General features: G+C 32.1%; 1 protein-coding gene across 1 annotated transcript in view; it reads right to left on the bottom strand.

Moving 5' to 3' along the window:
- LOC131854238 (inactive dipeptidyl peptidase 10-like) overlaps positions 1–10,438 on the bottom strand; it is a 156,830-nt gene extending 146,392 nt beyond the window's left edge. The window contains exon 1 of the mRNA XM_059205369.1: positions 10,166–10,438. Coding sequence (XP_059061352.1) covers positions 10,166–10,435 — 270 coding nt within the window. The 5' untranslated portion in view covers positions 10,436–10,438. The remainder of the gene's footprint in view (positions 1–10,165) is intronic.
- Positions 10,439–22,612: the final 12,174 nt, after the last annotated feature.

Genomic DNA, 22,612 nt, shown 5'->3' on the forward strand with positions numbered 1-22,612 from the left:
ATTATTTTATCGGATTATGATGATAAAATTTAGGATTTAATGAGGTCTATTAAATTCCTCGTCTGCTTACAAATATGATTAGCATTCAAATACTATTATATAAGTCCGAGTGCTGCTTGTAGGGACTGGTCTGCTCTTATCACTACGACTGATTTAATCTTATTGCATGATTATATTTGACCCAAAAAATTAGTGCTAATTGGTGGTTTGTATTCACACGTTTCGACATATATATAAATGTAAACTTACAAGGATTATTTAAAAGAGCAACACACAAGTTTCTTGCTCGTTCTTCTTGTGATGAGACAGATTTCCGAACGAGTGGTAGATAAAAAACAAATTGTTATGACTATTCAAAAGTGCTTAAATTAAGTTTATTTGAATAAATGATTTTCTATTCTATTCTATTCTATTCTATTCCGTTATAAAGTTTATAATACAATTTTAACTTTTTACTGTCTACCTCTAATTATTTTTCGAACTATTCCAATGTTGCAGCAGTTGGCCTTTACAGCTTCACCGAACAATAGGGGGCGAGTGCAGATGGCACTCCAACCCCGCGGAAAGACTTATATAGCGGATGAAGGAGTTTAGTCTGAGGGCACCGCTAGAGGTTCACTTGGCTCAAGCCGTCGTAATTTCTATCCCCGTTTCAATTGGATGGGGTTGATCCGAGGGGAACCTATAGTAACGAGTGAGTTCCTAAGATTGTCGCCATATATCGTTTGAGTTGGGTTCACCAAGTTATCAACAGTCTTCACATAATGAAATAATTATCACAAAAAAAAAACTTGACATTCATAAGCGGCTAAAATGTCCTACGTGAATAAATGATTTTTGAATTGTTTTGATTTAGATTTTATGTAGTTTGTCATTACGCTGTGGTTAACAGCTATAATTTTATATTTCACACGAGTGGTGCTACTCTGTGCTTGGTGCTCAAGTTTTAAACTGAATGGTAAAGCGTAAACTGTTATGAATATTTCGTATTCCGTAACATAAATATAATTAACTAGCTGATCTAGCAAACGTTGTTTTGCCGTACTTACTTGAAGTAGGTACTAATATCGCTATAAAAACAGGATGCGTTCATAAAAGAGTGACAATTGAAAGTTGTATGTATTTTTTAATGGTAAATTGTAATAAAAAAAAACTTGTGTAAAAAATATTTAGGGATGGGTCACCCCTACCATTGAGGAGTCAGAAAAATAGATAGTAGCCGATTCTCAAGCTTGAATATGCATATAAAATTTCATAAAAACCGGTCAAGCCATTGCGACATGAAAATTTTATATATAAAATTTACCAGGGAGACTGTAAATATTTGCTTTATTTCTGTCTTATCTTATCTTTGGCTGTCACTTTTAATGTTATAAAGTTTAAAGAATTGCATATATTTGTATACTTAATTTTGATTTATATATTTGTAATAATTTTTGTTTTAATCTTATATATAAAATTCTCGTGTCACAGTTTTCGTTCCCATACTCCTCCGAGACAGCTTGACCGATTCTCATGAAATTTTGTGAGCGTATTGAGTAGGTTTGAGAATCGGCCAACATCTATTTTTCATCCCCCTAAATGTTAGGGGTAGTACACCCCTAATTTTTTTTTTATTTTAAGGCAAAACAACGTTTGCCGGGACAGCTAGTTAAGTAAAAATACTTTAAATCTAGATAGTATATAATTATATATTTATGTAATTGGAATGGGCAACAAACTGACAGCCCACCTGATGGTAAACAGCACTATAGACATCAAGTTATCATGTAACTCGTGATACCATGGGTTACCATTTACTCATGGGTTGCCATTCCACAGAAACAAGATATCATGACTCTTATCCAGTAATTAAGTTAATAATATTATTTTTTATTCACATCAAATTTACAATCATTCTCATAAACTATTTTATTAAATTTACTACTAGTATCTAAACTAGTTACTTAATTAACTACAACAAATAAAATGATTACCAATCTTAACTATTAATTTATTGGTTAATAATCTTATTAATATTATATAAACGAGGAAGTTTGTGAGTATGGATGGATGTTTGTTACGGTTTCATGATAAATTACTAAACAGATTTGGATGAAACTTTTCAGTAACACATGAGAATAACACATAATAGAATTTAAAAAGATATTATGTAAATTGGACGATAAATGTCAAGCAAGTGCGATGCAGACGAAAGTGCGCGGGTCAGCTAGTCTATACATATAAATAAAATAGGAGTGTCTGTTTGTAATATTGAAATAACTGTTTTTTTACTACATGCATTTGAATATAAATAAGATACATACACCAAAATTACATTTTTTACAATTTTTGTCTGTCTGTCTGTTTGTTCTGGCTAATCTCTGAAATGGTTGGACCGATTTTAACGGGACTTTTTTGGTAGGTAGCGGATATAATAAGAAGTAACATAGGCTACTTTTATTTCAGAAAAAATGACTAAAGTTCCACGCGGACAAAGTCGCGAGTACAGTTAGTTAAATATAAAATCATAGGTTATTCCACATAGGTACCCTAAAATATTTACATAAAGGTACTCACGCAGAGCAGAAACTAACCATAAACCAACTTCCAATAAAAAGTTTTCTACTAGATAGCAGTTTAACGGCACGAATGTCAAAGCGTGAAGTAAGAGAATTTTTATACCTTCATTTCCATTTATGTCAAAGTTATAGACTCTTTATACCTACTTTATATATTTTGTAATTGTATAATTCAGTTTATTTACATAATACTAGCTGGTACATGTAAATAAACTGAATTATACAATTATTAATTATATTGTAGAAATCACACTTTTTAACTGGATATAAGTCGATATATTAAAATAGTAACTTTTAGATAATTTATAATGTAAATAATAATCCACAGACAATTCACACAATGCCATCGAGTCTTAAGCTAAGCAGAGTTTGTGTTATGGGTACTACACAACTAATACATAAATACATTTTTTTATACATACATATATAGAAAACATCTAGACCAATTGATTATTCAGCAATACTAAGTAAATAAAAAAACAGTGCTATAATAACTGGAAAAAATGTTTTGGTGAGAGATCCAATTAATCATCATCTGCTACTTCCTTGTCCCGTTCTTTTCTCTTCCATTCAGCCCTGTTCGCAGTCATTTCGTTATTCACTCCCGAAGAGATCCAAGTCAAAGGGTTTATATAAGTCTAAATGATACAATGTCAGCCTCCTTGTATTCTTTGGTTCACATTCACGAAGATAAATACACAGCACATCGTTATTGCATTCCGGACACATTCCATTAAAAAATTGCTTATTTAATGAAATAAATAAATAATAAATAATCTCAGGACAATTCACACAGCGCCATCTAGACCCAAATTAAGCTAGCTAAAGCTTGTGTTATCGGTACTAGACAACTGTTAATTTGTTTTTTGTAAAGGAAGAGTGTTTTAAAATGAAACTGTGACCTCTCCTCATGAAGCGTTTATTGCAACAACTTAACGTTTTTGAAATTACATAGGGGTGGAGTATCCACCCTTTTTATTGGTGCTCATATGTGTCGCGTGATGAGCGGTGCTTCTCACTGGTCGATTGACTGATGCCGTCATCGACGCTAGATTTGACGTCGACCATATTTGAGCATTATACTACTCACAGCAGATTTGCTACTACTGTTTTAACACAACTGATACAAATACATAGATTAGGTTTTTTTCGTAAGTACATACACATTATACATAGACAATACCCAGACCGACACAAACAATCATACTCATGAATACAAATGCTTGTGCCGTGTGAGGAATCGAACCCGCGACCATTGGACGTAAGGCGATGTGCTAAACCTCTAGACCACCGAGGCCGTCATATGAAAATACTTAAATCTTTTAATTGTGACTTACAGAAAAGAAGATCTGCATAATAGTTGAATGTAATGTGTTCATAATGCATCTATATGCATTATAAACACATTCCATTAAAGACAAAAATATATAAGACATTATATCATTACATGATATAGTCTCTTTTAGATGCATTATGAAGTTAAACAGGTCAGACATGGGTGTATTCCATGGAATATTGGCAGAGCTAGCTTCGGATGCAGCCAAGTTATTGTTCTGACTCGTATCCGATTAACTTAAGTTGATTATTCTTTAATCGTGTCCTAGATTGGAGACTGCGAACCGGAAAACATAGCGTAGGACGCCCTGTAATTAGGTGGAGCTACGACATACGTAGGGTTGCGGGTAATAACTGGACGAGAAGTACCTACTGAAGATGGTGTGCCTTAGGAGAGACCATGTCCAGTATTGGACTGCAATGAACGTGAAAAAAATGATGATGATGATTTTTTTCACGTTCATTGCAGTCCACTACTGATATATGATGATGGGACTGTCATCTCGGTTAGCGTACTAAAATCCCAAAAAGAGAAAAAATATACCTAGATCAATACAAACAATTGCACTCATGAATGCAAATGTTTGTACCGTGCGTGAATTGAATACGCGACCCAAGCAACGGCAACGCTGCTATACCGATTAGCATATACTCGTACATATCTCATTTAACTGGTTAAACATTTACAATGAAATAATCCTAGGAGCGATCGATTACACTACGAGTCTATAGGATTATAATTAATGTTAAATTAATGAACTTGCCTCCTTTGTGTGTTGAAAAGCGAAGCAAAGCTATTCAACGGCGTGGTGTAACGTAGCTTGTTCGAGAAAGTTCTGCGGTACGCCGCCAGTGTAATACCTTCGTTTTTGTAGGAAACCCTCAGAAGGCGCTTTAAAGGACAGTTTACATGTTTTACGGGACACTGTAATAGATGATAGATAGAATTAGACCACCTCAGTGGTCTAGCGGTTTATCATCTTTCCGATGTTCACGGGATCGATTCCTCGTTAGGTATGAGTATATTTATTTCTATTACTTTGGGTGTTTTCTATGTATATTATGTGTGTACAATATTTATAACAAAATGTATAAATGTATCAGATGCCTAGTACCCATAATACAAGTTCTATTTAGGTAAGGACTAGATAGTGCCATATAGGTCCTAAGTTAGGAAGAACTTGTCAAAAGTTTGGTAACTGCTGTCTTACTAATAGACATATAATACAATACTTAGAAACATATTCTTTTGTAAACACATAGTGTAATGTAACGTCGAATATCGATTTATATGTTAAATATAATATATAAAAGACAAAGGAGTGCTGAAACTTTAACAAATAATAATTATTATTACTAAACTATTATTGCCAAAATATCAATGTACAGTCTCAGAGTTTGAGTTTGTGGGTATGTGGGTATATGCATGTGTATACTTATGTAGTTATTTGTATGTAACATCATACTCGTGAATGGGTGCTGCTTGTGGGGACTAGTCTGTTCGGGTTACGAACACTGATTCGACTATTTGCATTTGTAATAGTATAGGCTTGTGGTCATTGTAATTTGGATTTTGAAATTTGAAATTAAAAATGACTCCCAAATTTGAATTTAAAAATTAATCTGTATTATTGTTAACATGTACAACATTTATTTGAAAAGAATACAAGCTGAGTTTCTTGTCAGTTCTTCTCATCTCGAAATCATTCCGCGACCTGACGGCAGATTTGATATATCATAAGAGTCTGGAATAGACATACATGAATATAGATATTTTGAAACAGAATTTGAATTTAATACTTTTTAACCAAATCCTCAAAGGCATCGCTAAGATATATATATATATAACTTTACAAGTTAGAATGAAGATACTTCCGTTTTTATAATGTCAGTTTGTATTACGTTTGGTCGGGATTCCATTATTCACTGTAACCCAAGAACTGTTATCATCAATCACAGATACAATCAATATGGACTTTGGAAGTGAGTTAAAACTTTGCAAAACTTTATCAAACTTTGTGCAGTCGTAACTCACTCTTGCCCATCTACAGCAATCAACAAAGTCTACATTCGAGTTTTTCACAATTTGATCGTTTTTGATTAAAAGTTTGAAATTATTTCACTGCTCGGACTGTTTGAATCATTTTATTTTGTTTATTTCCGCAACCAATTGTAGCGGAATTAAAAAAATAATATAGATCCATTAAGTACTGCAATGGACTTCCGCAAAATTACACCAAATTCGATTACAAATCCGCTATGCATGTGTGAGACCACAAATATTCAGTGCGAGAACTTGAGTACCGGTACAGCGAGAACTTGACTACCGGTACAACCTTTTCTAATGGTGATCAAATTCGAACCGTTCTTGCGATACGGCTTTCGCGCCTCTGAACGCCTGGCTTCATCAGGCATTGAATAGAGCTCGGATACAGTTTAGAAGTCTAGTTATTAGACCAAGACGAAGTCGCAATTTGATCACCCAATAGTCGACACTAGGCTTCCAAGATATTTGCGAACTCTATTCATTACCTGATGATGCCTCATATAGAGGCCATACACGTGTAACAATATGAGCGTAGACTCAGTAATCGTCAAAATTTTATCACCATTAAAGACGGCAGTCAAGTTTCCACACTGAATATTTGTGAACTCAAACATGCTAATTATAGCAGAATTAAACAAAATAATTCAAATTCCTTTAATAAATATAATCACATATTATTTTTAATATGTTTAATTCTCCGCTATAAAGTTAATATGGATTAGTTACGATACGATATCCATTAAATTAATGGAACGCTTTGATATTGGATTTAATTAAGTCAACAGCAGTCGCATTATCAAATTTGTGTAATCAATTTCCTCAGTTCTGTTTGTTTCAGAATTGGAGAGCTCCAATTCCTATACCCGATATGCGGTTCGTATTTAGTGGTCCAAAATACGGCATAATGAATGTATAACTTCTTCATGTGTTATTTGATAATGACAATGTTTATATGTTTACTAGCTACTCGCCCCGGCTTCGCACGTACATGTATTATATATATTAACCTTCCTCTAGAATCGCTCTATCTGTTAAAAAATAAGCTTCAAAATCCGTTGCGTAGTTTTAAAGATTTATGCATACATAGAGACTGACAGCGACAACTTCTTTATTTTATACTGTGTAACGATGATAATGATATGTAGATTTATAATAACATGGGTTGACTGAGCTAAATATGGGTTGTATGATGTTAAGGCACAGAACAGAAACGTAAGTAATAAAAATAGAAATAATCTTCCTTCAAATGAAATTAATGCAAGCACTTTTGAATACCCATATTTTTTTATTCTACAGAATCATTTTCTATAGTTTTTATTTTCTTTTCTACAGAATCATTATTATCAATTGGTTCATGCCTAATTTAAGAGCTACACTCTTGTCTGCGGAGCTCTTGCCACTTCCCACGATCTTCCATCATAAGCGTTATTACAAGAAAGTGTTTTATACAATTAGATTCTTATTTCTGGTAAAATAAAAAAAAACAATCACTTAAGTCACAACCATCGCTAACACGCAAAAATAAAGTGTAAAGGGCTACATAATTTGTAAGAAATATGATGTCAACTGAAAGTCAATGATAGTTAAATGTCAAATATTGCGTACGTATTAACGCGAATTCTATTCATATGCGGTTTATAACATATTTTCACAAATATAAATTATGATTATAATATAACAGATGAGGGTAGATATTTCTTATGTCGTATCTTAGACCACGTATATAGTGAATATAGGGAAAGGGACGAGACCACATTAATTTGATTTAAATGCTATGTACTTACATTTGGCAAGTGTTTGCGTCCATAAATTTTGTGCTACAACCTCTATGAGCTTATGAAAATATATGTTTACTATCAATTTTATTTCTGTAATTTGAATGGTAAACAATATGACGGTATACCTGATGGTAAATTATCGCCTTTATAAGTAAACATCACTACATAGACCATAAAATGTAATAATCGTCATGACGCCATTGATATGTCTGTCGGACCCGATGATCACGGGTTCGATTCTCACACGGTTACAACCAACATTTTAAATTCATGAGTAATAATAATAATCTGAATATTCAAAAGACCTTTCATTAAGTTTATTTAAATAAAGGTTACTTCTATGACAAGAACATACATAGTGAGCTAGTTAGCGGCAGATTAAGGTGTCCACTCAAAAGACATTGTACAAAGTTAGGTTTAAGTTTATACCTATTTCTATTCTTTTTGTTCTGTTTTCGATCAATTGCAACTCCAATAATTGTAAACTGTAAGAGGACGAAACTGGTACCTAAAATACAAGTACCTTAGTTTCAAAAAAAAAAGGTACCAGGCATAAATGTTAAATGTACATATTGCATGAAAAATAAATTCTTATTTAATATGACCTCAGTATGTTTAAGACATACATTTATCAAGATACATTTATACATTTTAATAATATATTTTAGTTAGTGTATTATATTTTTTAAATTTTTTAATTTTAGGTTGTAGTTGTATAATTAAGTTATGTAAATTATATAATTAGTTAAGTATTGTTGTCTTTAAAATTAAATATTTATCGTTTAAATAAAAAAAAAAACTAAATATATATACATATATTACTATGTTCTAGGAAGACATTATTAGAAACAGTATTTAATAGTTATATATATCAGTAAAATATATTCGGTTATTTATCAAGATATCTTGATTTACAAGTAATTTATAACTCTAGCCTGTAGTACATTTAAGGTCTAATTTACTTAGGCGATCCATTAGTTAAATACCTGCTACTAATCATATTCCTTCATCTGCACCATTAACGTTGCTAATAACGGAAATAGCTTTTGATCTTGGAATTACGACAGAGATATTGGGGACTTTTATTTGTTTGTTTCGTCAAACTTGTAATGTAGTGTTGATGGATGGATATTTTCCACAAACGAAATTTATTAATATTAATCTTGCAGAAGTAGAAATATTGTGATCATATTCAGTAATTCTGCATTCACTAATAAGTTGTTTTCATTACTACATTTTGTTTACCTTCAAACATTGTACGAATTTAATTTATTTGGTGTAATATAATTTATTCTACCTTTATATAAAAGCATTATAATTTGTTCTACCTATATCATCACATACGATTGGGTCTGGTGGTATTAAAGGTTATACCTATTTTATTCAGACACCAACAGCTAGCAGTAAATATCTGTAATAGTATTTTTATTTTATTAAATTTAATCAAGGTATCAAAAAATAAAAAAATATTTTTTGGAGTGGGCTACCCTTATCACTTAGAGGTGTACAAAATAACCTATTCTCAGACCTCTGAGTATGCATATACGGATTTTAATATAGTTTTTAGCAATAGAGTGATTCAAGAAATCATACTTAATTCTCAAGGAATTAACCAAGATCACCGCACGCCATTGGTAGGGAATTCAGCCCCATAAGCAGAAACATAAGTGGTCCCAGACAGTGCGGCTTCAGAGGAGCTTCCTCCCGCGTACACTTAGTTTGTAGAATTAACTTTCTGCGAGGACTTTTCAAGAGATTTACAGAATGGGGTTTTTCAAAAAAAATTTCAAAGTTCTTGAGTAATTCGCACGTGACACCCTGGCGTTTCAGACATCCATGTCCTGCGGTAACCGTTTACAATCAGATGGGCTAAATTATTATTTGCCACTTTCGTATTAAAAAATTAGATTAAATTAAATATAGAACCAATTTGAAGGACCATAATTTGAAAAATACTATTTCTAATTGACATAGATCAGAGGTAATAAAATATATATATATAGAGCATAGAGATCCTCTTCTTTTAGGTCTGATAAAAAAAAACTTCATTTATTCTTGTACCAAGAGTTGTTTTATATTACAATGTATCTTTACTACCTACATAGTAATTAATAACGTAGCTTGCGTACTTTCTTATTTATAATAAATCTCAGCTCAGTTTTTTCAGAGCAATGAGATTAATGACCCATCGGGAACTATTAAAACAGTTTTGATTTGGGAGCGAGATAAATATAAAAATTCAGAATGTATCGAGATGAGTTTCGAACGAGTTTCGGTAGTAGCAATTAACGAATATGTACTTGTATGCAAAGTAGCAGCAATTAATAACTTATTTGTGTACTTTGTGTACAAAGTGTATAAGTAAAGTGGTAAAATTATAGTAAAATTATGCTATCAAATAGATTTTTAAAATTCACTAACTTTAACAAAGTCAAAATTCTTACCTCCGCATTAATGGTCGGTGGCATCAAAATCTTCTTCTGTGGCGGAGATCTCAACACCACATTCTCGTCCCTTATTATAATCTGTGGCTCCATTGCCAGCAACTTCTTCTTGCATTCTTGCATCTGTAGACATTCCTTGTCTTTCCTTGACAACACCGATTCTGATGAAGCGTGCTTGGAAGAACACACGGATGTATTCTTGCTTGATAGTTTTAAACTATCAATTGATGCCGTCATTTTGGCACTTTCTTTCCCGTTTGATGATGCCATCTTTTTTATTTATGAAAATTTAATTTACTACATAGATTTTTGTGGTGTTTCACAAGGAGATATATTAGGTCCCAAACATTAAAATTTTGTAAATTTATAGAAATGTTCGTATATAATTTTAATAGTATTTAATAGTCTTTTTAAACTTTTTTACACTTTAGACTTTTAAGTAGTATATTTTTTTTATTATTCTTGCCATAGTATTTTTAAAAGTAACTAATATATGTAGACAAGTACACAGACTAAAAGACAATTTGTAATGATTTATGAGGCCTATGACTCAATCCATACTAATATTACAAATGCGCAGGTATGTTGATTGTTTATTATCTTTTCAATACAAAGCGACTGAATCATAACGATGCATATATTTCTACCAGCAAGTCTATTCTGAAATTTAATCTTAACATCGATTTCACTTCTATCCATTTTTGTATTGTTCTTTTAAATAATAAGTATTTTTATTGACCACAAACTGTAGAACTTATTCTTTCCTGGAGTATAATTGTAGAGTATAAAAGAGCGAAGAGGAGCAATCTAATATCATTGGATCAGGATTAGTTTCTCGAGTGGACCGGGTGATTGATATCACGAACTCTTGAGTTTAAGTCAAGGTAGTAAAAGCTCGGCCAAGATGCTATCAATATCAAAAACTTGGGTACTAAGCGGTAGGTTGACGGTCCCGGTGTTATAACAATTTAACACACCGCTTTACTTCCGGTGACGGTTGCGGGTTCGATTCCTTATACGATACAAATATTTATATTCACAAATATAATTCTTTGTATCGGTGTTGGTATTTTTTATTTATATTATTATGTATGTATTTACGAAAGAAATGTATCTAAGTATTTATATCAGTAGTCTACCTAAACATGCTGAGCTTGGAACTAGATGGCGCTGTGTCAATTGTCCAGGGATATTATTATTACTTACTTCTTATCTAATTTATAATGATTTAAAGAATAATACAACAAATCTTTTCAACAAAACATTCATTTTCAAATATAAATTAGAAAAGAAATAGGTAACAGACGAGAGACTGTTGCCACCGTTAGTGAATTATGTTAAGTAATTAAAATAGCCTAAATTATGCTTAATTGAGTTAATCTTACCCTTGTCTGGTTTTAATTTATTTAAGCCTTGATATTACCAGTGAGAAAAATGAGCCGGTCGAGGCTGATCTTCACTTTTATAGGCAGTTTTTGTTGCTATGAAAGAGCTAAATTACTGTAGCGAAGTCCTTGATGAATTTTTGTTTGCGAAGTCCTTGATGAATATTTGGCTATAGTTTAGTTGAGTTATGCTATACTAGTTTTTATAGTTTTTTTATACATCTTCAAAATTTGTAGAAAAAGGTTCAGTCAAAAATCAGCTCCGCTCAGGAGCCATTGGTCGGCATACGCTGAACCAGGTCCTTTTGCCGCCTTTAAAAAAGTATCTTTTAAATGTATTTCTTTCGGTTTATCCTTTAAATTATTCTTATTTACATTGAAAGTCCAGTTACATAAAAATATTCTGATTCTTCACCACAAAAAGCAATGAAACGAATGGATGAATAGCCATACGCGTCTGAAGAAGCGTGTTTACGACTTGTTCCAAAAATATTTGTAAAACATGTTTAGGTGCTTTCACGAAAACGGTATGCTGGTCTATTCCTGTATTCATAATGCGGATGATTTGTGGATAAAATATTGAAGTACAACCTCAAAACATGCCAACGGTAATGTACAGTTGCATGAGAATATATCTGACATGTTTTGCACGGCTGTAACTAAGAATTGTCGACGACCTCGGTGGTCTAGTGGCTTATTCACTACACACTCGGTGGTCATTTGTATTTATTATGTATGTACAAACAAATATAATGTATCTATCTGTCCATTTATGTCAGTTGTCTAGTATTCATAACACACGCTCTGCTTAGTTTGGGCCTAGATGGCGCTGTGTTGAAATTTCCTGGGATATTATTACTTTTTTTAGTTGTCTTTTTAGAATAAGTAGACATATCAAATAAATGTAGATGTTTATGAATGAGAATGGATGGATGTTTGTTACTCTTTCACACAAAAACTACTGCATGGATTTAAATGAAACTATAAACATATATATATGTTATTTTATGCAATACAGTCATTCAAATTTTCTACAATAAGACATACTAAACTGAAATTCGTTTAAAAATGCAATATAATCCACTGGTCTGAGTGTACTCGCCGCCATGTTGACACTGTTTATTTTGCTGGCCCGCCTCGCGATAGAGTTGTAAATATCGGCAACACTCGCCTTCCAGCATCGCTACGTAAACAAACATTTTCTTGGCAAAGTAAAATCTTTGGATGGATTACATTAAGTTTTCTCATGTTCTGTTAAACATAAAACATGTTCATTGATGTTTTATGTTAATTATAATAATAGTAATATCTCAGGGCAATTCACACAGCGACATCTTGTCCTAAGCTACGAGTTTGTGTTAGTTGTCTAACTGATAGTTATATTTAGATACGTTTCTTTTGTAAATCAATACAAATAAATAAAATTGAAATGAGTGAATTTATAATTATAAATTAACAGCTTCACTAAATGTATATGAAAGTATATACGGTGTCTACTACAAAAAAACTCGGCTGTTTATATATAACTTATCTCTGAAACAGGTGGACCGATTTTAATGGGACTCTTACTCGCAGATAGCTCATGTTGTATGGAGTAACTTAGGCTACTTTTATATCAAAATTATTACAAAAATATTTGTATATTTTATACCTATACTTATTTTTTATTAAAATAAATTCAATGTATTTTATTAAAAAATAAGTATAGGTAATTTCACACGATCAAACTCGTGGGAAATATCTAGTACATACATAAACATAGAAAATACTAAGACCAATACAAACAATCATACTTATAATACAAATGTTTGTACCAGCGAGGAATCCAACCTATATGGTTACGCGTAAGAAGTAAGGCGATGTGTAAATCTCAAGACCATCGAGGTCGTCGAAAAATGCAAGTAGTGCACGAAATGGTACAATATGGTACAGTCCAATGTCGATCGATCGGAACTGCTTTCAAGATAGCACCGGCCGACATTGACGTTAGCGAGAAAGCAAGTTAACCGACTTAGACTCTAGGCAAAATAATTGAATCACCTAAGTAGGTGATGTTAGTTTTCGACCGCGTCAAGCAGATTTGGACTGTATCCAAATACTAAATCGATATACACACATCGATGCAGTAGGAAGTATTAGTAGGTTCATACCTAACATTGCTTTAAAAGGATTTTTCTTATATAGCTAAAAGGGTAAACAATCTGACCATTCACGTGATAGTAAGTGATCATTATTTCCTATGTACGTAAACAAATATTATAATATAAAAAACGAACTTCGTTATATGTCCATTTGGCGCACCAAAATTGAAATGGGAGTATGCGTGAACCGCCAGTTTTCAAATAAAAAAAATATCATCAAAAGAAACCATCAGAGGAACTTACAGAGCGTATATCTGGATTGTGGAATAAACTAGATACCAAGGTTTTCTCGAGAGACTTACAGCATGGGGTTTTTCAAGACATAGTACATTAATTAAATGAGCTTTATCAATGGTCGGCAACACGATGTGACACTCAGGTGTTCCAGGCGTCCATAGGCTACGGTAACACATAGGCTGTATGATTGTTTGCCAAAAAATTGTACTTTGCAAATAATTAGAATTTGAACTATAGTTAGGATAAATTAGGGTTCTATATTCTTTGCCACATATCAACCCGTGATAAATGATAAGGAATACCTGAAGGATTTACAGTTATCCGCAGAAACTCCACAGAGATTTCTACACAGATATGGCTCAAAAGTAAATTGTGTTTCCTCTCGTGCGCTTGTCCACGGTCATTCGAAACGAAACTAGCAAACTTGAGATTAGACTTCCGTTTATATCTAAGTATTAAGCTTATTGAATTATATTCACTTTGTGCTCGTTAATTTAGGTTTTATATGCTACTAGCTTTTATTCGCAGTTTCATCTACTTGTTTGAGATATGGGATAGCCTATGTCGTATGCGTTCGTAATATAGTCCATATTTATGGCACGATTAATTAGGATAGGTCCAGCCGTATAGACTGATAATGTAACGAACAGACAGAGACTTTGCGTACATAAAAGTAGTCTAAGTTACTCCTTATTACATCAACTACCTGCCAAAAAGAGTCCCGTCAAAATCGGTCCAGACATTTCAGAGATTAGCCGGAACAAACAGACTGACAAACAGACAAAAATTGTAAAAAATGTTATTTTGGTGTATGTACCGTATTTATATGGTTGTACAATTAAGTTATGTAAATAAATTTTCATGTTAATAAAGTATATATATTCATATGCATGTAGTAAAATACGATTATTTCAATATTACAAACAGACACCCCAATTTTATTTATATCTATAGATAAAAAAAATATAGATTCATTCATTGAACGCTATCAATTCTCACATATCACACAGCAATCGGCATATAATGTCAATTACTCACCAAACGACGAAGCAAAGCTTATTCTAAACTACTCACTAAACGATTACTTCAATGACAATGAATGACAAATGAGCAATAGTAGAACATGCACGGGATTTTCACTTAATGTTAGACATATGTAGACACCTAAAATAAAATTTCATGCCAATTTTTCTAAATTGAATTGACTGAACGGAAAAAAAATTAATACAAAAAACATGACATTCATAAGCTAAAATGTGCTATATGAATAAATGTTTTTTGATATGAATTCCCGTGATACATTGGACACAAACGCCGACACCCACTTCCAAAACAAACTTTGAGTAGAATTTTCAACTTAATTTCCTGTTATATTATCAGGTCTACGCGTATTGAGAGTTGATAATAATTAAATTTTGTAGATGGTGATGAATTAACTGAAGATTGTAATTAAATTTCAAGAGATATAACTTGGGGCGTTTCGTTTGAGAACTTATACGTGTGTGTAACGTAAATATTTTTTTATCTACCTATCTATATTTATTTTATGATTTGTTAGTACCTGTAAGATCGCTCTTCGCTTGGCATTTTTATACTGTCATATTAGTACCTGAAGTTATAACTTGTACCCTATGATATGAAAATTGCGCGGACAGAGAAGTTAGAAATTTCGTACACTTATAATTTATATAGAGAAGGAGTGCAGAAATCTAATGTTTTTAAAATTGACAGCTTGGAATAATAATAATAACCCTGGATAATTTACACAGCGCTTACTTAAATACATTTTTATTTTATAACTATAATAAAGAAGACAATGGCACATATGTACCACTAGAACTTTAGTAATTATTGATTATCTTAATACATAAAGATAATCAAAAACCACCAGTCATATCTAAATAAAATTTATACGCTACGCTACGCTTTCCAATAAAAAAACAAATCAACAAACAAATAATCGGTGTTCTGAAGTAACACACAAAAATATCATAAGAGAGTCCTCTTTTTTAAATTGCTTATAGAAAAACTGCTGTGTCTAGAATTATTCAGTCCGGTCCGTCGGTTCCAAACGAATTCCATTACGTCACCGCCCCCGTGTCAATACGACGGTATAAATGTTATGTTGAAATAAACCGTTCTGTTTATTTGTTCGTTCGTTTAATGAATTTCAGCTTTGTGCGTACATTGTCTTACGTATAGAGTGCAATCGTTTTAACTGTTTAAATCTGTCATTGACCTTCCACACTTCTTACTTAATGTGAAAGTTTGTGTGTGGATGGATGCATGTTTATAACTCTTTCCCACATAAACTTCTAAACTGATTTTGACGAAACATTACAGTAATATAACTTATGCATCAGAATAACACATAGGCTATATTTCTATGTAAATTAAACGAAATATAATGATAAATGTCAAGTAAGTGAGATGAAGACGAAGTTGCGCGTGTCGATCAGTATATTAAAAATGTGAAAATAGCTGTCTGTTTCTTACCTTCAGCCGTTTTGTCGTGAAATTTCACCACAAAACAGCTCAACGGATCCTAATGGAACTTTGCGTGAAAATAGATTATATCATGAGGATGTACTCTATTATATTTATCTCAAATAGAGAGCGAAGTAGAAATAGAAATAGGTAATCTATATTCAAATAAACTTATGATAGTCATACAAACTTAAATAAAAATATGACTTTTCGAAAGTGCATATACACTTTAGAATAGTCATATTTTTTTATACTACCACTCATTCGGTGACTCATCGCAAGAAGAACGAGTAGGAAACTTGAGCGTTGATATTTTGAAAAAAAAATGTTCATTTTAAAGAATTTTGGTGAATACAAATTGCCAAATAACAAAATTGACATATATAAATGAATAGTTACTTAAGTAACAAAATAAATCAGACATAGTTATCAAGGCAAACCAGTCCCCACGAGCAGCACCCGTTCACGAGTAAGGAGTAAGTATAGGCTCATAGTTTATAGTTACATAGAGGTACAAAGTTGAGAGTTGTTGTTATAATTGTATCATGTAGCAAACCAACCAATGGTTTATATATCTATCTAAATAGATATACGTAAAGATACGGCAGTACTTGAGATAGGAATGGGGCAGGAAAGTTGCGACGCGGCCGATCATGGCGTTGAGGGGAAAAATAATAGCCTATTACGTAACCTAGGAGTGATTGAGAGAGATGATAATCGTTATCGTAGACAAAGATACAGATAAAATTGAATTAGGATGGATCTATTTCCGTATTTTTTACGACTAAATGGCTGACCGCAGCTTAATGAAATTTGACGTTGAGATAGATTTAGCCTGAGAACGGACATAGGCTGAGTATCAATCCAAAAAGCAGACCTAAATATAAAGTAGACTAGGAAATGCATAATAAGTTAAGACATATCACACACTGTCATCCTGTCCCAGCTAAGGAGAGCTTGTGTTGTGGGTGATATAAATACTCGGATACATTTTTTTTCTAAGTGCCTACGTAATGTACCTACACTTTACTTTTTCAACCTACCAGAGTCTGTTTCAAATCTGTCTGAAAAAAGATCTAAAATTGAAGAGTTTGTAAATGATAGTAATATTTTTGTAGAAAAATCTTAAATTTCATACAGCTTAAAATATTAAGTAATTTCACTAGGAATGAGTGCGTAGCGGTTTCTATGTTGATTATGACATGTCTCTTACTTGTTTCTGTGTATTTATTTATTTAAAATAACATTTAATCAAAAGAGCAACACGTAAGTTTATCGTTGTTAGTTGTAGTCGGTCGTTTTTGTTATGATGAGTCTGCGTTCCGAATGAGTGACAGAATAAAAAAAATATAACTATTAAAGTGCTTGTATTGAGTTTATTTGAATACAAATTATTTCTTATCTTACTAATTTTATCAATATTAATAATCGTCAAAGTTTGTATGGATGGATGGATGTTTGTTACTCTTTAACGCAAAAACTACTGAATGGATGTTAATGAAACTTTACAATCAAATACATAACTCAAACATCAAAATAACATATAGGCCACAAATTTCACGTGGTTGTATCTGTGGACACAGCTAATCTATAAATATATAATATATAACTTAAAGGTGACTGACATAGTGATCTATCAACGCACAGCCTAAACCACTGGACGCATCGGGCTGAAATTTGGCATCCAGGTAGATGTCATGACGTAGGCATCCACTAAGAATTTTGATTAATTCTACCCCCAACGGGATAAAATAGGGGATGAAAGTTTGTATGAAACTTTGTCAATTTTAAACCGATCGGGCTGAGACTTTGCGTGCAAAATCTACTATGATGTAGGCATCCCCTAAGAAAGAATTTTGATAAATTCCACCCCTAAGGGGATTAATTAACGCGAGCGAAGCCGCGGGCAAAAGCTAGTACATAATACACATAGAAAACGCTTTAACCAGTTATATAAAATGGAATTGTAGTATTTTATTTTTTAAATAGAATGACTAGTTCATGTTAATTCAATATACGTAAGCAGTGCTACAGACATAAAGTCGCCCTGCTACGTGACAATAGGTCAGCCAGTGAAATTACAGAGTACGTGTGCAGGTGCCGTGCATCTCTATTCTGTAATTTCACTGCCAGATCCCACCGCAGAGGTACATAGTCGATTTTTATAGTCTTTATTTAGGACTAGCTGTCTGTATCACATTTTACATTTTCCCTGTTTTTGTAACACAGTCTCATTCCTATCGGTCACAGTATGTGGCCTAAGAAACTAAAAAATAGCTTGGCTTCAATTGATAAAATAATTGTCAAAATCGGTTTAGTAAATCTAGAGATAACCCATACATTTACCTTTTAATGATATTAGTATAGATTTCAATTATAAATATATGTATTTTTTAATATTAACTTGCGTTCGCTTAGAATTTCCCATTTTGTTTATTATAAACATTAAAATAATGCCTAAATTACTCCTTATACTTTGTGTTATCTGCGAGTGACAGTCCAGTCAAAATGATGAGGCGTTTTAGAGATTAGCAGGCAAAAACAGAAAGACAAATTATTTTTTATTTTAATAATTATTTTATAATGTACTAGCTACCCACCCATGCTTTTAATGGTTGTACATACATATAAACTACATGTGTTATACATCCTCTTGAATTACTCTATCTGCTCAAACTGCGTTAAAATCCCTTACGTAAAAAGATCTAAGAGAACAGCCAGTGCAACTTCATTTTACACTATGTATAGAAGTATATACTGTTAATTAGAAATTACAGAGAGACATTTGGATTGTATATTTGTATTTATTTGTATGTATAGATGATGCAGTAACTAGTACTAGAGCTGAGATCTGGTTATCATCTTACATAATTCTACTGCAAAGCTGCAATGCGTTGTTACATCATGTGGAGAAGTTGGAAGGCTAATGCAATCAAGACAATAGTTTTTCACTCATTGGATATTCATTTAATGTTAAATATAGACACCTATATATATATAAACAATGTTATAAACTGGCTTAAAAAAAATCAGTTGTGTTTCTTGCCAGTTCTTCTCCATTGAATCTGTATACTGAACTACACGGAGAAAAGTCATTTTTACAAAAAAAAAACGACTTTTATAAGCGACAAAAATACTACATTAATAAATAATTGACTTGAATGACTTGATTTGATTTTAATATTAAACAAATGTTTGCACCGTAAGGGGAATCGCACTCGCGACCTTCGGAAGTAAGGTGGTATGCTAAACCGCTAGACGACCAGGGCAAAACTATTGAAGAGGGACTTTACAAATGTAAATAATTCTAAATCGTAAATCAAAACAATAATTGGTAGAATTTATGTTTGCTCACTTATGAGCATAGATCTTTTAAACGGTTTAAATAATTTGAGTTTCATTACTATATTGTGGTAAATTTCATTTAAAATGTTTTGTTTGTATTAATAAGTAATACAAACAAAAATTTATATTTAGGGGTTTTTTTTAAATATTCTTTATTGCACTTAAATACATTTGTAAGTATATTAATTACAACTAATGTTAACAAAGGAGGACTTATCTCTAAAAGAGATCTCTTCCAGTCAACCCAATAGAGCGTGGCATAGGAAGTGTTGAGTGGGTCAAAATGTGCAAATAATATTTTTTATAAAAATGTCATAAATAATTTTTAAATTTATGACATTTTTATAATTTTTTTTTCGTAAAATCTAATACTCTTGGCCACAGCTGGCCTTTACAGCTTCATCGGACGACACGAGGCGAGTGCACATAGCACCCCGAATCCGTGGAAGGACTTATGGAGCGGCTGAAGGCCAACTCCTGCCTAACGAATGCAACTTTAGTCTGATGGCACCGCTAGAGTTTCGAACCTCTGTTCAGGTCATCGTCAATTGTGATCCCCGTATAACTTAGACAGGGAATTGATTAGAGGGGAATTTACGGCTACAAAATCGCAGGTTTAGCTATTATTTGTAATATTAGTATGGTTTGCACTAGCAGAGTGTGAATATTGCAACCAAAGGCACTAACAAAAAAACTTTTATAAACAAACATAATAATTAGGAACAATACAAATATTTTTATGACTCCGTACAAGAATTTAATAAAATTGACTATGTTTGGTAAATTCCAGTACATACATTGCAATATAATATTTGTAAAAATGAATGAATATTGTTCACTAATTCATTTAGGAGTATATGTATATTACAGTTTATTATTTACTAGCGATCCGTCCAGGCTTGGTACGGATGGATTTGAATTTCTCGGCATGTTCCATATTATAACACGTATATATTATACATATAAACGTTCCTCTTGAATCACTCTATCTATTGCTAAAAACGCATTAAAATCCGTTGCATAATTTAAAAGATATAAGTGAACAGACGGCGGAAGCAACTTTATTTAATACTATGCATTCTATATGTATATTCTATACGGAATCTTGACTTTTTAAGGGTAATGGTTCGTATATATATGTATTAAATAGTTATCAATTTTTTCATTTCAAAAACTTGCCTCTATTTTTTAAGGCTGCAGTTGAAAGAACTTCTATTTTTTAAACAAAACATTGGAAATCTAAATTATACAAAATTCTTGTGGAGGTATATTATCTGGAGAGAAATTAAATTTAATTAAAATAATTATTGTAGTATGTTATGAATTTAAATAAATAAATAATTAAATAGAAATGAGGATTTAAATTTTTATGTACGTTTAGATAAATTACCGTGATTATTTTTAATAATATTATTTTGGTATAGATCATACTTCTCATAAGAATTCATGAAAATATAATATTCCGCAGGTTTTATTATTTTTAGTGGGATCGTCTTGCGAACCTTCACAATTCCTAATTTCTTATATAAATGGCAATGAATATAATTAATTTGTATGTTATTATAAATTTTCCCGTGTCACTCAGCGTTTGTTATTGTGGAATTTAATTAAAACATTATTCACCATTTATCACTACGAAATTTCACAAATTTTAAACACCAACACTACAGCACATCACTACATAGACACTTAATATAAATATATATGAAACAGAAATTTAATCATTTTATATGTAAGTCGGGATTGCAATTAACAGTTTTATATGTACGTAAATTATATGTAAGTAGAGATACACGTCTGTCTCTCGCGGGGTTGGGCGTCACACTGGCGTGGTGTTGTCCTGAAGCCTGAAATATGCCCACCCTTCGTACGGACAACAGAAAAATCTACTAGGAATGTACTAATATATTTATTATGTAAAGAATTAACATCAAAAAGCTATATGCTTCTCGACTTTAATGTTTTTTCTTATAGAAAATAAAAGACACCTGCATAACGGATTACGCTGTCGGGGCACCAGTGGGAGATGATAAAATGAGCATGAGGTGAGGTCAGTTATCGCTTGGCAAATAACAATTTACCATGATAATTTCCAGAGGGAACCACGTGGATGTGTAGTTATAAATAAAACCTAATGTTATTGGATTAAGGATTTTTTTTCAATGAAGGTTTCCTGTAACAGCGAATTAGAAATAAGAATGCCTGGTTTCTCCATGTGTACCTTAATGTGTTCAATAAATCATAGAAATATAAACTTACGTGTGTTACAATATGGTGTAATTTGAAACAGCAACTTACCTGAAAAAGAAATAATAATTATATAATAACATTATTACTTCAGTATAGCAATATATAAATGGCCTCGGTGGTCCAACGGTTCAACATATCGCCTTACTTTCGAAGTCGCTGCTTCGATTCCTCGAACAGTACAAACATTTGTACGATTGTTTATATTGGTCTGGGTGTTTTTTATATACAATACAAATGTATTTACTAAAATACTGTAACTATGTATTAATATTAGTTATCTAATACCCATAACACAAGCTCTTCTTAGTTTAGGGACTAGATAGAAACTTAAAAAAATCTTTTTAAATATGTATATTGCAATATATATCTATAATATGTAAATTGAACGTAATATGAAAAATGATAAATATCAATTAAGATTGATGCAAACGAAGTTGCGTGAGTTCGCTAGTATATTATGTAAACACTCTCGGATGAACCAAAGGAGTCCAAATAGTTTATCTTAAATGAGAAAAGTTTGGTAAAGTTTACAATATTTAAGTTTTGGAGAGTTCGATTAATTAAAGGGTTAATAAGAATGGGATAATAATTATTAAAGAGAA

The sequence above is a fragment of the Achroia grisella genome, unplaced genomic scaffold (assembly GCF_030625045.1).
Source record: "Achroia grisella isolate CSIRO2021 unplaced genomic scaffold, CSIRO_AGI_Agris_v1 utg971, whole genome shotgun sequence".
Lineage (NCBI taxonomy): Eukaryota > Metazoa > Arthropoda > Insecta > Lepidoptera > Pyralidae > Achroia > Achroia grisella.